We start from the raw sequence: 17829 nt of genomic DNA, 5'->3' as shown, positions 1-17829 counted from the left end.
TGTATCCTGTGGGGACTGAACCAACACATAGACGATTGCTCTCTTTCAAATCAATCAATCATTAAAAAGAAAAGTTAAAAACTAAAATTAAAATCTAAGCTAAGGGGCTGGCATTGTGGTATAGTCAGGATCCCATAGTGGTGCCAGTGTGTGGCCCAGTAGATCCACCTTCAAACGAGCTCTGTACTGATGCTGCTTCCTGGAAAGCAGAGCCGGCCTAACCAGCTGAGCCCAAGCACCTAGGCAGAACAGCTGAATGCAGATTTTGGTTCCATGCTTTGGTCTGACTCAGCCCTGAGGAGTCACCCAGCCCTATGTCCCTCAATTTATAACTCTGCTTTTCAAATAAAGAATAAACCTTAAAAACAAATCAAAACAAAAAAACAGGTTTAAAAATAAAGGGCAGTGGTAGGGAACTCACCAAAGCTTTGACCAGACATTATATATGATCATGATCAAAACTGTCAGGATAGCTAAAAAAAAACCTGAGTCCAGGATGTCTAGATTATGTGGCTAAGTAGTAAATGAGGGGCAGGTATTTAGCCTAGTAGCTAAGACACAGGCCAGACACCTAAGATGGCACAGAGTGCCTGGGCCCCAGAAGGGAGCCAGCAGATGAGAGGGCACACTGTTTCTTCGTCTTACCATTCAAGGCTGCGAGGGTGGCGCCTGTGTACACGTACGTATAATCTGAGCTACAATGCCAGCATTAGGAAATCAGTAAAACAGAAAGAATTCAAGACCCTTCATTGTGAGACACTACATCATCCATCCACACTGCTTCTCTCTGGCATTTGTACTGTGAAGTTAAGACTAAAACTCCTATAAAAAGTAAACTCGTTAAACACCCACTAACGAGCAGGGAGAAAAAGAACCAGTAACAGGAAGGACTGAAACTACACTGGGAGAGACAGGAGAGGGAAACATGGTGAGCCTTTGTTTTTGAGCAATATGGGATGCTGTCAGGCTAAAAGCACGCAGGTAGAGGCCAGTGTTGGGAGACCAAAGATCTAGGAAAAGGACTGTGTTCACATGGTGTCTACGGTGACCAGAAACAATGCATCGCACTGCAGGGGAGAGTAATGGACATGTGGCAAATGAATAGACAGTACATAACAAGTTAAATAAGCATTCAGATTTTAAAATTAAAAGCAAGATTTCAGGGATAAACCAGTAGAGGAAGATTCTGTCTCTGCCTGTCTGCCTTTAAAACAAACAAAAAAAGTGGGGGCCCTGCAGAGCAGCCTAGAGGCTAAAGTCCTCATCTTGAACGCACCGGGTTACCATATGGGTGTAGGTTCTAATCCTGGAGGCTCCACTTCCCATCCAGCTCCCTGCCTGTGGCCTGGGAAAGCAATGGAGGCTGGCCCAAAGCTTTGGGACCCTGCACCTGCATGGGAGACTCAAAAAAAGCTCCTGGCTTCAGATTGGCACAATTGCAGCCACTTGGAGTGAACCAGCCGATGGAAGAGCTTTCTTTTCATCTCTGTAAATCTGCCTTTCCAATAAAAAATAAATCTTAAACAAAAAGAATTGGTAAGACTGTCACAGTAGATAGAGTAGAAACGAATGTTTGAACAATCCAGAAGGTCCTCACAGAAGCTGAAGTTACCGTATGGTTCTACACAGAGGGCCGGGAACAGAAGAGAAATGAACCAGATGGCTTGCCTGGCCAAGAGAAGGGGAAAGCACTGTCAGCAGTTACCCCTCAGACTCGTCCGACAAGTACCCAGAACTGCCTGACGCTCAGGACGCGCGGACACTTGCAAGGGAACTACTCACAGTACACTCCTGCATCTCCTGCTCCTTGGTCGCGAGTCGCATGACAAGGATGTTCTCTCTCCGTGCGGACTCCTGCTGCTGCTGCTTCAGCTTCTCTTCAGACTCTCTTAAGCCAGTTACATCATTTGCTGTGATTGAAATTTTAAAAGTTTCAAACCATTACAAACATAATTTAAACATCAAAGTGAACCAACAGAAAGTTTAAATTATCTCTGACAATAATGAGTGCAAAAAAATCTCAAGTCTTTGGTTACCATCCTACATAACAAAGATATTTGTTCCTGACCATGACAGCAGTGGTGTTATAGTGTATCATAACCATCAAGGAGTAAACTAAACCTTATTTTCATGCTGCAATCTGTCCCCAATAGTTAAGAAACCCCAGCATTTCCTACATATAAAACTCAATGTAAAAATGCCACTAACTGTGTGAGAGGGCAGTATTTTAAGCTTTTGTGATGTTTTGAAAACTACTGTCCATGTAACTGACTTTCTAGGCGTCAGCTTTCTGGATGAGGGAAGCTATGTCACTTTCTTACACCCAACACTGTCCCTGAACGAACAGCTTTCCTATGAATAAACTGCTCGAGCAAAGCTACGTTTGCTTTCGTAGAGCAATTATCACGTGTGTGGAGCAACCTACAAGGAGACAGTTCACAATCCTTGGGAAGATAAAACCGCAACTTACAGTTCAGATCTGTGTACTTCCCCTCCAAGGCTTGCACATAAGCTTCATACTGTTTCCACCTAGCGCAAAAGTAAGAACATGTATTAGGTGTTGACATCAAAACTACTTTAAAGTTCTACTAAATCACTTATGACAATACTACCAATTCTGCTGGGTGGTTTCAACTGTCAGTCTAGCTGAACCAATAATCCCTCTCAATTTGCAGGTGCTTCTCTGCACGAGATCAGCGATCCATGCTGGTCGCACTCAAGACGACAGCGAGATTACAGACGAACAAATGACCACAACTTTGAGACACACTTCAAAGGCAGAAGAGAAATGTGCCAAATTCTGTGTGATGAAGACCTTTATCCTCCTACTACTGTTGCTGAAATTACCATGTGACCCTATTAAAAACTGACATAATAACTATACAGTGTGATAATGACTGGTAGGAGCAGCCTGTATGAATGCCACACGCTATCACTGAGTAAGGGGACTTTCATCCTTGTCCCCCTCTACTCTACATACTGGGAAGAGGCCACGGCTGGTCTTAGCAAACACTGCACATAAACAAGACTTACCCAGCAACTTTTAACAGAGAATCTTGCCTTTAACATCCTCTATTCTGCTTTTTAAATATGCGCATTTTCTAGTTGCTCTTCAGTCACAGAGTTAACACAAACTGTTCTTTAAAGAGCTTTTCTGAGGGCTCAGCATTGTGGCACGAGTGAAGCTGTCACCTGTAATGCCAGCATCACACAGGTGCCAGTTTAAGCCCTGGCTGCTCCACTTCTGATCTAGCTCCTTGCTGTACCTGGGAAAGCAGTGGAAGACGGCCCAAGTGTTTAGGCTCCTGCACCCACAAGGGAGACCTGAAGAAGCTCTAGGCTCCTGACTTTGGTCTGGCACAGTTCCAGTTGTTGTGGCCATCTGGGGAGCAAACCAGCAGATGGAAGATCTTTTTCTCTTTATTATGTCTTTCAAATAAATAAAATAGAGCTTAAGAAAATCATTTAGGGTCCAGGATAATGGCTCAATTGGCTCATCATCTTTCTTTAAGTCCTGGTATTTCATATGGGCACCAGTTCAAGTCCCAGCTACTCCATTTCCTATCCATCTCCCTGCTTGGCGCCTGGGAAAGCAGTAGAGGCTGGTCCTGCATCCATGTGGGAGACAGAAGAAGCTCGCTGCTGCAGACGGTCTCATTTTTTTTTTTAAAGATTTATTTTTATTATTTTTTTATTGGAAAGGCAGATATACAGAGAGGAGAGACAGAGAGGAAGATCTTCCGTCCCATGATTCACTCCCCAAGTGAGCGCAATGGCCGATACTATGCCGATCCGAAGCCAGGAGCCTCTTCCGGGTCTCCAAGCGCGGGTGCAGGGTCCCAAAGCTTTGGGCCGTCCTCGACTGCTTTCCTGGGCCACAGGCAGGGAGCTGGAAGGGAAGCGGGGCTGCCGGGATAGAACCGGTGCCCACATGGGATCCGGGACGTGCAAGGCGAGGACCTTAACCACTTGCGCCACCGCGCCGGGCCCGACGGTCTCATTTTTAACCACTTCTTGCAGGCATTTGGACAATAAAACAGCGGCTGGAAGATCTCTGTCTCTCTTTCTCTCTGTACATCTGCCTTTCCAATAAAAACAAATAAACTTTTTAAAAAAGGTTTTTTAAAAAAATAATTATTTATTTTTTATAAATTTTTAATAAATTTTTATAATAAATCCTTTTTAAAAAAATCCTTTTATAAAAAAAGGTTTATTTATTTTTATTGGAAAGGCAGATGTACAGAGAGAAGGAGAGACAGAGAGGAAGATCTTCTGTCCGATGGTTCACTCCCCAAGCGGCCACAACGGCTGGAGCTGAGCCAACCCAAAGGCAGGAGGCTCTTTCGGGTCTCCTACGCGGGTGCAGGGTCCCAAGGCTTAGGGCCATCCTCAACTGCTTTCCCAGGCCACAAGAAGGGAGCTGGATGGGAAGCAGTGCCGCAGGGATTAGAACTGGGGCCCATATGGAATCCCGGTGCATGCAAGGCGTGGACTTCAGCCACTATTCTATCGTATCAGGTCCATCAATAAACCTTTAAAGAAGGTATCTAGAAGCTCCAAAGTGTAGCAGCCATAACTCTACCTGGCACTTTGATATGGGATATCAGCTGGTGCAAACAGCGGCCTAACTTGCTACATAATGCCAGAGCCGTATTTCATAATCTCTAAAATAAGCTATTTGATAAGCATAAAATCACAATATAATAAGTAAAAAACAATCCTTCCTAAGACGAAACCCATCTATTTCTTTCTTAAAATGTAATTATGCTTTATTAGATATCTGTTCTTACAGATGGTTTCCATTTTATTTTGCTAATTTCAAATTACATTCTCCATTCTTATACGTTTTTATATTTTACATATATTTATCAGATAATTACATTTGTATTTTAATTTTATAGTTTGATAATGTTTGAATCTCATTTGTATTTAGTAATTTTACAATTGATTTAAATAACTATTGTTAAATATAGGATTCAATCTCTCTTACTAGTCTACTCCTACTGCTTTATATTTCTCCCCTTGTCCAGGGGCCACCTTTTTCTTTCCTTCCTTCCTTCTTTCTTGCACAGATTTATTTTTATTGGAAAGGCAGATATACAGAAAGGAGAGACAGAGAGAAATATCTTCTGTCTACTAGATGATTCCACAAGTGGCCACAATGGCTGGAGCTGAGCTGATCCAAAGCCAGGAGCTTCATGTGGGTCTCCTATGTGGGCGCAGAGTCCCAAGGTCTCAGACCATACTCAACTGCTTCCCAGGACACAAGCAAGGAGCTGGATAGAAATGGAGCAGCCAGGATTAGAACCAGCGCCCATATGGGATCCCGGTGCGTTCAAGGCGAAGAACCTTAACCATTATGATATTGAGCCAGGTCCCCCCACCTACTTCTCAAAGGAACTATTTTAGAGGAGAAAAACTAAAAGCTGATGCAAGAATATCTACATTAAAAGGAGAAGAGACTGCTTAAATAGCAGTTGCTTTTTAAGTGATTTGCTTATTTTTGTTTGAAAAGCAAATTTATAGAAAGACAGATCTATCATCCACAGGTTCATTCCCGAAATGGCCTTAACAGCAGGCGTTGAACAGATCTGAGGCTAGGAGCTTCTGGGTCTCTCTCATGTGGGAGCAGGGGCCAAAGGACTTGATCCATCCTCAAATGCTTTCCTGTAAACAAGCAGGAAGCTAGATCTGAAGTGGAACAGCCAAAAGCAGAACTGGTAGCCACAGGGAATGCCAACCCTGAAGGAGGATTAATCCGCAGAACAATCCTGTTAAAACACCGACCAATAGGTTTCTTTTTTGTTTGTTTGTTTGATTTATTTTTTTATTATTTTTTTTATTGGAAAGGCAGATATACAGAGAGGAGAGACAGAGAGGAAGATCTTCCGTCCCATGATTCACTCCCCAAGTGAGCGCAACGGTCGATACTATGCCGATCCGAAGCCAGGAGCCTCTTCCGGGTCTCCAATGCGGGTGCAGGGTCCCAAAGCTTTGGGCCGTCCTTGACTGCTTTCCTGGGCCACAGGCAGGGAGCTGGCTGGGAAGTGGGGCTGCCGGGATTAGAACCGGAGCCCATATGGGATCCCAGGCATGCAAGGTGAGGACCTTAACCACTTGCGCCACCGCGCCGGGTCCACCCACCAATAGGTTTTAAGCGATTCCTTGAAAGAAAGAGTTAATCGAAGTGCTCAGCTTATAAAGTGAACCATGTCACCTGTTGCTTCCTGTCTCTGTGAACATCCTTTTCTTGTTCTCATTCCTGACAGGTACTTGCTTCTGTAGATACACCCATGTGGGAGACCCAAAAGCTCCTGGCTTTGGATTGACTCAGTGCTGGCCAATGAGGGGCCTTGCGAGGAGTAAACCAATGAAGGCAAGAGCTCTGTTGCTTCTTCTCTTTGTAAATTTGCCTTTCCATTAAACATACAGGAAAAGAAAAAAACCAAAGGAACTTAGGGCAGCCATTTCCGCAGCAGTCTGCACAGCAGCCACACCTCACGCTGGTATGTGTTCAAGTCCTGGCTTCCCTTCTAGCTCCAGCTTCCTTCAAAGGATAACGTGGGAGGCCACAGCTAACAGTGTAAGTGCATCCTGGGGCCCTGTCACCCACATGGGAAACCCAGACGAACGTGCAGGCTGTTAGAAGGAAGACCTTTCTCTGTGTCTTCCTCTCCCTGTAGATCTGCCTTCTCAACAAAAATAAATCTTTATGAGAAAAAAAGGAGCAGTTGGCCAAGGTCATGTTTTGGGAAAAGAACAGCTTCATGTTATTGATGAATGCTTCCTCCATAAGCACAAGCGTATCTCAGAAATCCAGTTTTTTTTCAAATGTTAAGCATGAAAGAAAGCCTATGAATGAGGAGTCTCCCCAAAAGTTCACGGAAAATGTACACCAACTTGTTTGTTTCTGAGAAGCTGGGAGCACCAGGTAAGGGCCTGCCATCCCCAGCTCATCCTGACAGACGCTCACAAGGGCCACGGACAGGGCTGGGTTTGGGAGCCAGGACACAGGCCGCAAAAGCTGAGCACCAGAATACGCAGTGCTTTTGCTCTAACTGGTAGGACAAATGGCAGCACCCACATATTTCTAAAACTGAAAACTTCCTGAGATCAAGGTCTTTCACAAGAGCAAGTTGTCCATGAAGCACCTATACTTCCCAAGTATCAACTCTTAATATTCTGTCTCTGCAAAAGAAACTCGCCACTGTGAGTCCAGGAGCCAGCAGGCTGCTGCTGCAGTTCACGAATACATTTACATTTCCTTAATGCCTATATAAGGAAGAAACAGGCCACTAAGAAATCTGCCCCAACAAATAAATAATAATTAAAACAAAACAAAAAGAAACCCATCCTCTACTACTTTCCCAGGCCACACGCAGGGAGCTGGATGGGAAGTGCGGCAGCTGGGACATGAACCAGCACCCATGTGGGACCCTGGCACATGCAAAGCAAGGACTTAGCCACACTGAGCCATTGCACTGGGCCCCAAAACACACAACATTAGAAAGAAAAAAGGGGGGGAAAAAAGCTGTATCAAATGATGTGACATTAATACTAACAATAAAACATTTGACATGCTCAATTGTAGTCTCAATATAACACAGAGAAATGCTTAGTTTTGTATGAAAGAGCATTTTACCTTAGAATTAACTCATCCCGTGCCATAACTTTGAAGTCTGTTTCACTCAGTCGAACCTACAAGGAAAATGAAAACATGAACCGATTGCTCCTCCTGCAGACAAAGCCCCCGGCGACAAGCGCTCTCAAGTCGCAGCTACAAAGCAGCTCTGGAGGCCGAGATGGACGCAGCTCAGCGCACACCTCACTCATCTGAAATCCCGCCTCAGTGCACAAGCGAGCTATGCAGAACAGTGAGCATTTTGGTTTGGGAAACACAAACCAATTCCCTCTGGGGCATCACTACATGCTGGTTCAAATGACCAAAAAAAAAAAAAAAAAAAAAAAAAAGAACAGTAGCTTTCTTTTTCATGCCCTCAAACTGTGACACTTGCACAATGAGACGCTAACTAACAACTAAAACCAAAACAGGCTTGGGGCTGGCATCATGGCTCAACTGGCTAATCCTCTAGGTGAAATTGTTACATCACATAAAGGGGCAGGGTTTATGTCATGGCTGCTCCACTTCCCATTCAGCTCCCTGATGGCAGCCTGGGAAAGCAGCAGAGGATGGCCGAGTCCTTGGGTTCCTGCAGCCATGTGGGAGACCTGAGACAACTTCAAGAGGTTGCTGGTTTGGACTAGCCCAGCTCTGGTCAAAGTGGCCACTTAGGGAGTGAACCAACAGATGCAAGACCTCTCTGTAACTCTTTCAAATAATTTTTAAAAGCTGTTTGTTGAGGCTGGCACCATGGCAAAGTCAGTTAAGCCACCACCTGCAACACTGGCATTCCTATGGACACAGGTTCAAGTCCGGCTACTATACTTCCAGCTCCCCGCGAATGTGGCTGACTATTAGAAGATGGCCCAAGTGTTTGGAGCCTTGGACCCACACGGGAAAAGCGGACAGAGTTCCAGCTCCTGCTTCAGTCTAGCCCAGTATCAGCTGTTAAGGCTGTTTAAAGCATATACCAGCAGACGGGAGATTTTTTTTTTCTGTCTCTCTCCATTCTCTGTAACCCTGCAGTCCAAATAAACAATATGAAAAACAGCAACAAAAAAAAAATCCAGAGGCTGGCATTCTAGCAGTGAGCTAAGCTGTGGCTTACAATGCTCAAATCCTATTTAAAAAATCCAGTATACTTCTCAGACACTCTACTTCGGGTCCAGCTCCCCGCTAACATATCCAGACAGAAGTTGAAGACAGCCAAAGCACATGGGTCCCTGTCACCAGATTAGACTAGGATGGAACTCCTGGATCCTGGAGTGGGCCTGAACCACCAGCCCTGGCCACTGTGGCTGATCAGGGAATGAATCAGCACATGGAAAATATTTCCTTTTCCCTTTCTCAAGCTGATGCTTGCCTTAAAAAGAAAAAATGACCTGAAAGTCAGAGTTACACAATAAGAGGAAGACAGACATACAGTGCTGTTCCATCTACAGGTTTACTCCCTAACTGGACACAATGGCTAAGGTTGGGCCCAGTCAAAGCCAGGAGACCAGAGCTTCTTCCAGGTCACTTGGGTACAGTGGCTCAAGCACTTGGGCTATCTTTCACTACTTTCCCACGCATGTCAGTAGGGGGCTGGATAGGAAGTAGAGCAGCCAAGACTCAAACTGATACCCCTACGGGATGCTTTGCCCATTACATAATGTTGACTTCCACAGAAAATTTTTCTGTGCAACTATCTGGTCAAGCTGGACTAGTGCCAGTCCACCAGTGGAGCAGCTGATTCTCAAACCAGCATCCATATGGGATGGTGTTGGCCCCACCTGCCACTCAAAAAATACATCTTGAGGAAAACAGTTTCAAGTTGTAATATTAACCACTAACATGGTACTACACAGCAGAAGGATGGGCATTAGATCTAAATAGTAAAAAAAAAAAAAAAAAAAAAAAAAAAAAAAAAAGGGGGGGGGAGGTACAAAGTAATTTTTAATTAGTACAACAGCACAATTAAGAAGTTCAGAAAAGGCACCCAGGAATCAGCTATAATCACTCCTTGAAGCCTAGAGAAACGACTTGACAGGAATTCATGGACCTCTCCTTTTCTGACATGTGTACCCACAGCTGGGAATATGCCTACTACCAAGGGTGAGTGTTACCTGAAAACTCAGGTAACAGTATCTGGCCGCCTGCACAGCCCCAGGGTTATCACTGCCATAAAGACAGGAGGATGCCACAGCAACAAACAGCCCCTTCACCATCATGGAACAGATGCTTGGAAACTGAAAACAAAACAACACATACCTTTTTGGGAAGGGGTTCTTCGTTGGTCATCTTGAATCCTTAGAAAAAGAGAGAGAGAGAGAGAGAGAGAAAAGATTGGGAAAGAAGTTATTGGTTTTCTTCCAGGTAAGATACAAAGAAGTTACTGGTTCTTTTAAATCTTCTTGTTGTCAGAGTAACTTACAGTCCAATCGTAAGATTACCTTTACTTAAACTTTTAATTTCAGAGTAGTTCTAATCACACAAAAGGCACATTAGCGTTCCCACACTCTCCAGTCACCTTTTTCTTTGATAACAGTACCTAACATATTCAGTAAATTTCAAAACCCCCTTGCTAAAAATCGAGTCCTTCTGATGCTGCCATAAAGGGCCAAGAGAAAAAAACGCAACTTTCCATTTCAATCTTACAGCTCTCCTATGAAAGAAATCTTATTTTCAAAGTGGTAACTCAATATTGTAGTCAGACACCGGGCTTGGGGAGTTCCTAGGCATGCTGTTAGGGTAGTACCAGTGTCCAAGCCTTCATTTTATGCTAATGTTGTACCAACAAGGTAAATTTTATCATATATCGATGGCAATTCACTTCTCTTCAGCAGTTTTTTATATATATATATATATAAATATTTTCTGTTATGGTGTGTTATACACACACACACAATACACACACACACCATAACAGAAAATATTTCTCTGGGGTGGGCATTGTGGCAATGAGACATCAACATGCCATACTGTGGTGGCTCATTTGAGTCCTAGCTCCTCCAATTCCAAATTAGTGTTTGCTAGGACATCCCAGGAACAGTGGAGGACAGTCCAGTAACTGAGTTGCTGCTACCCACTGGGTACCAGGGAGTTCTGTGCTCTGGCATTCGCCTAGCCAGCCTGAGCTGCTAGGAAAAATCTGCAGAGTCAGTCAGTGGATGAAAGTTCCATTTCTGTAGCTGCCTTAAATAAACAAACAAACAAAAACCCCAAAGCTCTAGCTGCTGCAGCCGCTTGGGGAGTGAACCATCGGACGGAAGATCTTCCTCCCTTTGTCTCTCCTCCTCTCTGTGTATCTGCCTTTCCAATTAAAAAAAAAAAAAGTCTTTTTAAAAAGTTGTTGAGTAGATGTGAATTAAAATGGCATTCAGAGAACGTTTCTTCAAGACAGTGAGCACTCCTGCCCGTACTCAACAGCCAGGACTTGGGTGGGCTAAACTGGGAGCTGAGCCTCAATGCAGGGTTCCCAGTTAGGGGGCACGGCTCAGCGGCCTGAGCTACCCTGCTGCCTTCCGGGGTCAACAGAAAGTTGGAACAAGGAGTTGAGGCTGGTAACCCCAGGCTCTCCAACATGGGATGCAGGTGACTTCACTAAACACGACCCCCAAAATAACCTTCTGAAATTTAAGTCAGGGATAAATACAGGTTTTATGCAACATTTACATTTTCGCAGATGAGTTCTTAACAGTCACAGGTCATTCTATGTATATGTATTCAATTTAGGAATTAAGAGCCTGAGAAAAATGTTAAATTGATGAAAAGTCCATCTTTCTTTGATAAGCCACACAATTAAATTCACTAAGGTGAAGGCAAATTAGAACAGGCCGAGGGCATGGTTCTGAGGGCCTAGTACAACAGCTCAGTTGCCTAATCCTCCCAACCCCTTCAAGCGCTCAGATCCTATATGGGCACCAGTTTGTGTGGCAGCAGCTCTGCTTCCATCTAGCTCCCTGCCAGTGGCCTGGTGGCAGCAGCAGAGGATGCGACCCTGCACCTGGTGGCAGGCCCAGAAGGTCCTGGCTTCAGATTGGCTCAGCTATAGTCGTTGTGGCCACCAGGGGATGGCCAATTCTTCACACTTGTATTATTGTTAACTGTGATCCTCAGCAAGTTACTTAACCCTCTGTGCTACAGTTTCCAAATTTTGTCCAGCAGATGGACATCTCTGGATCTCATCTTTCTGCAGATGGCCTTTCTAAGAAAAATAATTTAAAAAAAAAGTAAGCTGAAAACTTAAAAATATTAACATTCAGCTACTCAATCAAAACAGAGCCTAATTCTCAATTTTTACATTCACACTGCTTGGATTGGCTAAAAGATGTATTAATCCCCAAGGCAATTTTTACATCCATAGTCATTTCTAGATTCATAGCAGATAAACACTCCAGATTCGTAAACTAATCTTCCACTGGAAAGAAGAAATGATACAACATCACTAAAAAGAAACATCCGAAAGGTAGAGGGAGGGAAAGACAGAACTGGTCTTGCATCCAAGGCCTCATACCTCAAAGGGTTGTAAATGCTGGGTCTGCGGTAGGCCAAGGTCAACCGTCAGGAACTCGGTTCCTGTCCGCACACGGGTGGGCAGAGGCCCCAAGCACCTGGGCCATCTTCTCCTACCCTGTTAAGAAAACTGGCCAGGAGCGGGACTGCAAGTGCACAAGCTAAGAGTCCCATGTGGCGGTTTAACTGCTGCGCCTGTCACCCTGCAACAGCATTGGGAGTCACCAGATCTGAATCTGAATCTTAAAGGTGCACACGCACTCTCTTAGTACTTATGAGAAATAACTTTTGAAAATCAAAGTTAATCCCCATTTCCCAGGATGCAAATGTGACTCATTTGGTGATCAAGTCAACTTAAAAAAGCGAATGAATAAATTGGAGGTTTGGGTCCTAAACCCAGTGCCTCTCAAAAGCTGCTTCCTAATCAAGATGGGTAATTCTGCTTTCCCTCCTCAACCATGTGAAATGTGAGTGGCTGAGATGCTGGGATATGCACAGCCCTGTCACAAAGCCTGGGTCTCAGAAACAGCTCTGTTCCAGCTCCAGCTGATACGGCTCAAGATGAGAGACCCAGCTCTGGCTGCTGTGGTCATTTGGAGGAGGGACTCAGTGGATGCACAATCTCTCTCTGCCTTTAAAATTAAAAACAAATGTACTTTGGGCCCGGCATGATAGTGTAGTGGTAAAAGTCCCCGCCTTGCACACGCTGGGATCCCATATGGGTGCCGGTTCTAATCCCAGCAGCTCCACTTCCATCCAGCTCCCGGCCTGTGGCCTGGGAAAGCAGTTGAGGACGGCCCAAAGCCCTGGGACCCTGAAGAGCTCCTGGCTTCAGATCAGCTCAGCTCCTGCCGTTGTGATCACTTGGGGAGTGAACCATCAGACAGAAGATCTTCCTCTCTGTCTCTCTTCCTCTCTATCTGCCTTTCCAATGAAAATAAATAAATCCTAAAACAAATATATAGATATTTGTACTTCATATATATAAACATATATAGTATATATAATAAATATTTATATATAAATATATATATACTTTAAAAATAAAGACTGGAGATTTTAAAAAATAGAAAAAAAAATCAAAATTAGCTAGTCTGGCTACCTTAAAGTACAATTTAAAATGACTGGTTTTTAAACTATATCAAAGTTTCAATTATTTATGTAGATCATCCAGAGATGATATTCCTCAAATTCAGAACATCAGATCCACCCTAGATGCCTGAATGTCTCCCCAGCATCCCATACCCATCAGCGTCATGACACTTTACTAAGCAACTTGGCCCTGTACTGAGGGCCTGTGCTCTGCAGAAAGGACCCAGCCAATCACCCCATGCAGTTAGAGAACCACCTATTCTCCACACTTGTATTAGTCTTAACTGTGATCCTGAGCAAGTTACTTAACTGGGCTACCGTTTCCAAATTTGGCAAAAATCATACCGATTTTGCAAGTGCCGTTTTCTAAATGCATTCATCATTTTATATATATATATATAAAGCCATACAAACAAGGATTTTCCAAATATGAATACAAGGCAACTTTACCATTTCTGGGTACATTCCACTCAATACATCTTAAAAGACACTGATTTGCAGCGTTTAGCACCTTTACAGCTTGATGAAATCACCTTATTATTCTATTATGGGAATGCTGAAAAGTTTTTCAACAAGCTTGGTGATGACAAGAAATGAGGTAGGAATATAAGAAACAGAGTAAAAACAAAAATAAAACCAAAATATGATCCATCAACATAAAGTTTCGAAAAATAAGACACAAGTAATGCAGGTGCACTGTAAACACTAAGATTGCTAAAAACCAAATTTCCCCGAGGATTCTGTACCCTATGCATCTGAAACCAGTTGTACCGTACTCAGCAAACTCACTGTCACAACTCCCAACACACCCGAGGACATGCTTCCATCTCACATCCACCTGCTAGCATTGGACAGACTCACTGAGTCTGGCAAGGTGGATACTACGAAGATCTATACATCCTGAGGGGCCACGGAAAAAACAGTGGTGCCCGGGTCACATTGCTCTTACTGCTCTCACCCTTCAGGACTTCGCTATTTTTGGTAATTTTGCCAAGTTCTGTCACTGAGAAGCGTGCGAAAACCCCGACGGTTCCGCTGTCTGGCTGAAGAGGTCACAGCACGCTAGAAACAAGGTATCCTCAACGTTACCGCGGGCCACCCGGTGCACTGCCACCCAGCCCTCTCCAGCTCCGGATCGAATGAAATAAAAGGCAGTCATACCGAAAAGGCTTTCCCATTTCGTCTGCACCAGGAGTCCCCCGGCTCTGCAGCATGTTCTTACCCAGCACACAAAATCGCTAAACCAAAAAAAGCGAATCTAACTTGCGGTGACTTTCACTTGCGCTGCAACGGAGTTCACCACGTGAGGGAAGCGACGGGGAAAGTGGGCAGAAAAGGGACAGACACAAGGCACCGCTGCCCTACGCCCACCGATCAAGTTTTCCACCGGGCACGGGCCCCTTTTTCCCTCTCTCCTTCCCACGTTACTGCCTCGGCCAGGCAAGCCCTCAGACGCCGTCCTTTGGGAATTCACTTTTGCAACCCTGGCTGGGACCCGCGTGGGGGGGACCCCTGGCGACAGGCGCGCGGCCCGGGGAGCATCCCGGTCCTCGCAGGACACACGCCCTCCGTTCTAACACAGAAGGCCCACGGAGGACGCGCCGCCAAGAACCGGGCCAAGCTAACCGCTTCTCCCTGGCCCACGCGCCGGGTGCACGGGAGACGCAGGCCGGGAAGGACGCCCACCACCCGGCAGCCCCGAGAGGCCCGGCCCGGGGCCTCCGAGGCGCCCGCCGCCACCTCCGGGCCCGAGGAAGACGGCCTCCGGGCGGCGGAAGCGTCCCGGCCGGCGGGAGCAGGAAGCGGCTGCCCGGAGGCCGGCGCGGCCCCTCGGGCTCTCCCCGCCGCTCCGGGGCCCGGCCGCCCGCACCTACCTCTCCAGGCCGCGGCCGCGCGGGCGCCGCCAGTCGCATAGACCGAGGCCTCGCCGCCGCGCTCCTCCTCCCGCCACGGCCCCGCGCGCCCCTTTATTTGCGGGTCTCGCTGCCACAAAATGGCGCTGAGGGAGGAAACCAGGCCCCGGCGCCCGGGCCGGCCCCGCCCCGCCCCGCCCCGCCGCCGGCCTCCCCATTCCGCCATGTTCGCGGCCGGCCGGCTTACCGTGGAGGCGCCTCCCGGGCGCGGCCGCCGGGCCCCGCCGCAGCACCGCAGCCGACCGGAGTGCGGGCCGCCGGCCTCGGCCGACCGGGGCCCTCGCGCCGTGATGGAGCGACGGCCGCCCTGGGGGACGCTCCCGCCGCGCCGCAGCCCCTCACGCCGAGGTCGGGCGCGAGCCCCGCCGCCGCCCCCTCCGCAGGCTCGGGGTGTCGGGCCGCCGGGGAGAGAGCGAGAGAGGAGAGCGAGAGGGGCGGCGGAGGTCAGCAGCGGGGCATCTCGGGAAGGCGGCCGCCGCTGGACGCGCTCGCTGGGGCCACGGGCGGCGGCGCGGCCCGGGGCGGAGGGATCCGCGCGGCGGCGGCGCGTGATTGGCTGCGCGGGCCGCGCTGCTTCCGCGCGCCCCCGGGACGGCGTGTGTGGGTGTCGCGGGGCCCGAACCCCGGCGGCTCGTGTGTGGGTTCGCGGAGCCGCGGCGCCGCCGTGCCTCAGCCGGAGCCGAGGGCCGGAAGTTGGCCGCGGCGCGGGGAGGGCGTGTGCCTGGCCGGCCCGGCTCGGCGGCCCCGCGGCTCCCTCGGCGCCTCCACGGCGGCAGCCTGCGGCCCGTCACGAGTGCCCGTCTGCCGGGCGGACCCGCTGAGGAGACGCGAGGCGGCCGCTCGAGCCCGGCCGGCTGAACCTGAGGAGGGTTGCTAGGGACGAGGTGGACGCGGGGTTCTGCCTCAGGGAGCTAGCTCGGGCTGCGCGGCGCGTGGGCCCAGCGAGCCTCGGGAAGTGCCAGAGGGACAGCGGTCCGAGCGCGTACGCCGCGGCGGAGTGGCCGCCCGGGCGCTGGGACGTGGCCCGCAGCCCGGCGCCTGGGGAAGCCGCGTGCGCGCGGGTGGATCGCCGCCCCGGCGGGAGGGTGCAGACAGGGCGGCTGTGCGCTGATGGGAACCTGGATGCGGTGCAGCTGTGCGGGGACGGGAGGGCGGCCGCGGCCACGCCCGAGGAAATAGCCGAGTGTGGCTTTGAGTCCCGGGTGACCAGATAGGGAGGGCTGGAGAGAGATGAGCTAGAGCAGCAGGTGGTGGGACAAGGCGGAAGGGAAAGCGGCAAATAAATAAAGGAAACAAAACCCAAACTGGGAAGCAAATTGCAACAAGTGGACTTTAAGTCAAATTGGTAACACGACTAAGATTTGCCAAGACAAGGATTTTTCCCCGGGGCCTTTTTAGGGTACTGTACTCAAGTTTCCATGGTGACATCCTGGAAAAGAATGAATACTATTGTTGCTCTGCTTTGAAACTGTTGTACGATAACGCAAGTATGTTAATGCTATTCTGTATGGAGATTTGTGTGACAAAATGAGGTACAGGATCAGAGAAGTTTGGGGAAAATTTTGCATTGGAAATACATTTGAATACATGACTTTAAAAAAAGGTTATATATTTGGAAGGCAGAAAGGGCTTCCATGCACCTCCTTACTCCCCAGATGGCTGCAGAGGCCTTGGTCGGACCAAGCAGAAGCCACCCTTGAGAGGCGGCTGGTCTGAGCCCTTGTACCGTCTTCCATTGCGTTCCCTGAGTACTTGGCAGGCAGCTGGATCAGAAATGGAGCAGCCAGAACTCGAACTGGCACCCACACGGGATGCTGGCATCTCGGGCAGCAGCTTAACTCACTGTGCTACAGGCGCTTGAATGCAGAATATTCACAGTAAATGTCGCAATTGCCCTCAAAGGGCCTAGACCTAAAACAGTGACCAGCTGTCCTTGTTTGACAAGGACTCAGAGGTTAGGGCCCGACGGCGTGGCCTAGTGGCTAAAGTCCTCACCTTGCATGTGCCCCAGGATCCCATATGGGCGCCAGTTCTAATCCCAGCAGCTCCACTTCCCATCCAGCTCCCTGCTTGTGGCCTGGGAAAGCAGTCGAGGACGGCCCAAAGCTTTGGGACCCTGCACCCGTGTGGGAGACCTGGAGGAGGTTCCTGGCTTCTGGCTTCGGATCGGCGCAGCACCAGCAGTTGCACTCACCTGGGGAGTGAATCATCGGATGGAAGATCTTCCTCTCTGTCTCTCCTCCTCTCTGTATATCCACCTTTCCAATAATTAAATAAAGCTTTAAAAAAAAAAGAAAAAAGGGGGCCCGGCGCGGTGGCGCAAGTGGTTAAGTCCTCGCCTTGCACGCCCGGGATCCCATATGGGCGCCGGTTCTAATCCCGGCAGCCCCGCTTCCCTTCCAGCTCCCTGCCTGTGGCCTGGGAAAGCAGTCGAGGACGGCCCAAAGCTTTGGGACCCTGCACCCGCGTGGGAGACCCGGAAGAGGCTCCTGGCTTCGGATCGGCATAGTATCGGCCCGTTGCGCTCACTTGGGGAGTGAATCATCGGACGAAAGATCTTCCTCTCTGTCTCTCCTCTCTGTATATCCGCCTTTCCAATAAAAAATAATAATAAAAATAAATCTTTAAAAAAAAAGAAAAAAGAAAAAAGGACTCAGAGGTTAGAGCTTCGAAAGGATGGGTGGTCACAGCTGATGGGGGATCCAGACC

At 48.1% G+C, this 17829-nt stretch overlaps 1 protein-coding gene across 4 annotated transcripts in view; it reads right to left on the bottom strand.

Annotated features, from left to right (window-relative positions):
• The window catches only part of LOC121146218 (WT1 associated protein), a 28792-nt gene extending 13425 nt beyond the window's left edge, over positions 1-15367 (bottom strand). Inside the window, exons 1-5 of one of the 4 annotated variants that reach the window (XM_040965582.1) lie at positions 15308-15367; positions 9872-9909; positions 7643-7698; positions 2471-2529; positions 1783-1910 (exon numbers count right to left, since the gene is read on the bottom strand). In XM_040965582.1, the coding sequence (XP_040821516.1) occupies positions 1783-1910; positions 2471-2529; positions 7643-7698; positions 9872-9901 (273 nt within the window). In that variant the 5' untranslated portion in view covers positions 9902-9909; positions 15308-15367. Of the gene's footprint in view, positions 1-1782; positions 1911-2470; positions 2530-7642; positions 7699-9871; positions 9910-10053; positions 10474-15081; positions 15256-15307 lie in introns of those variants that run through there. The other 3 variants (XM_040965581.1, XM_040965584.1, XM_040965583.1) reach the window with 3 other exon arrangements.
• Between the last annotated feature and the right edge of the window lie 2462 nt (positions 15368-17829).

This window comes from Ochotona curzoniae, unplaced genomic scaffold (assembly GCF_017591425.1).
Source record: "Ochotona curzoniae isolate NIBS_2020 unplaced genomic scaffold, NIBS_Ocur_1.0 scaffold_3890, whole genome shotgun sequence".
NCBI lineage: Eukaryota > Metazoa > Chordata > Mammalia > Lagomorpha > Ochotonidae > Ochotona > Ochotona curzoniae.
This window is presented reverse-complemented; position numbering and strand designations above follow the sequence as displayed.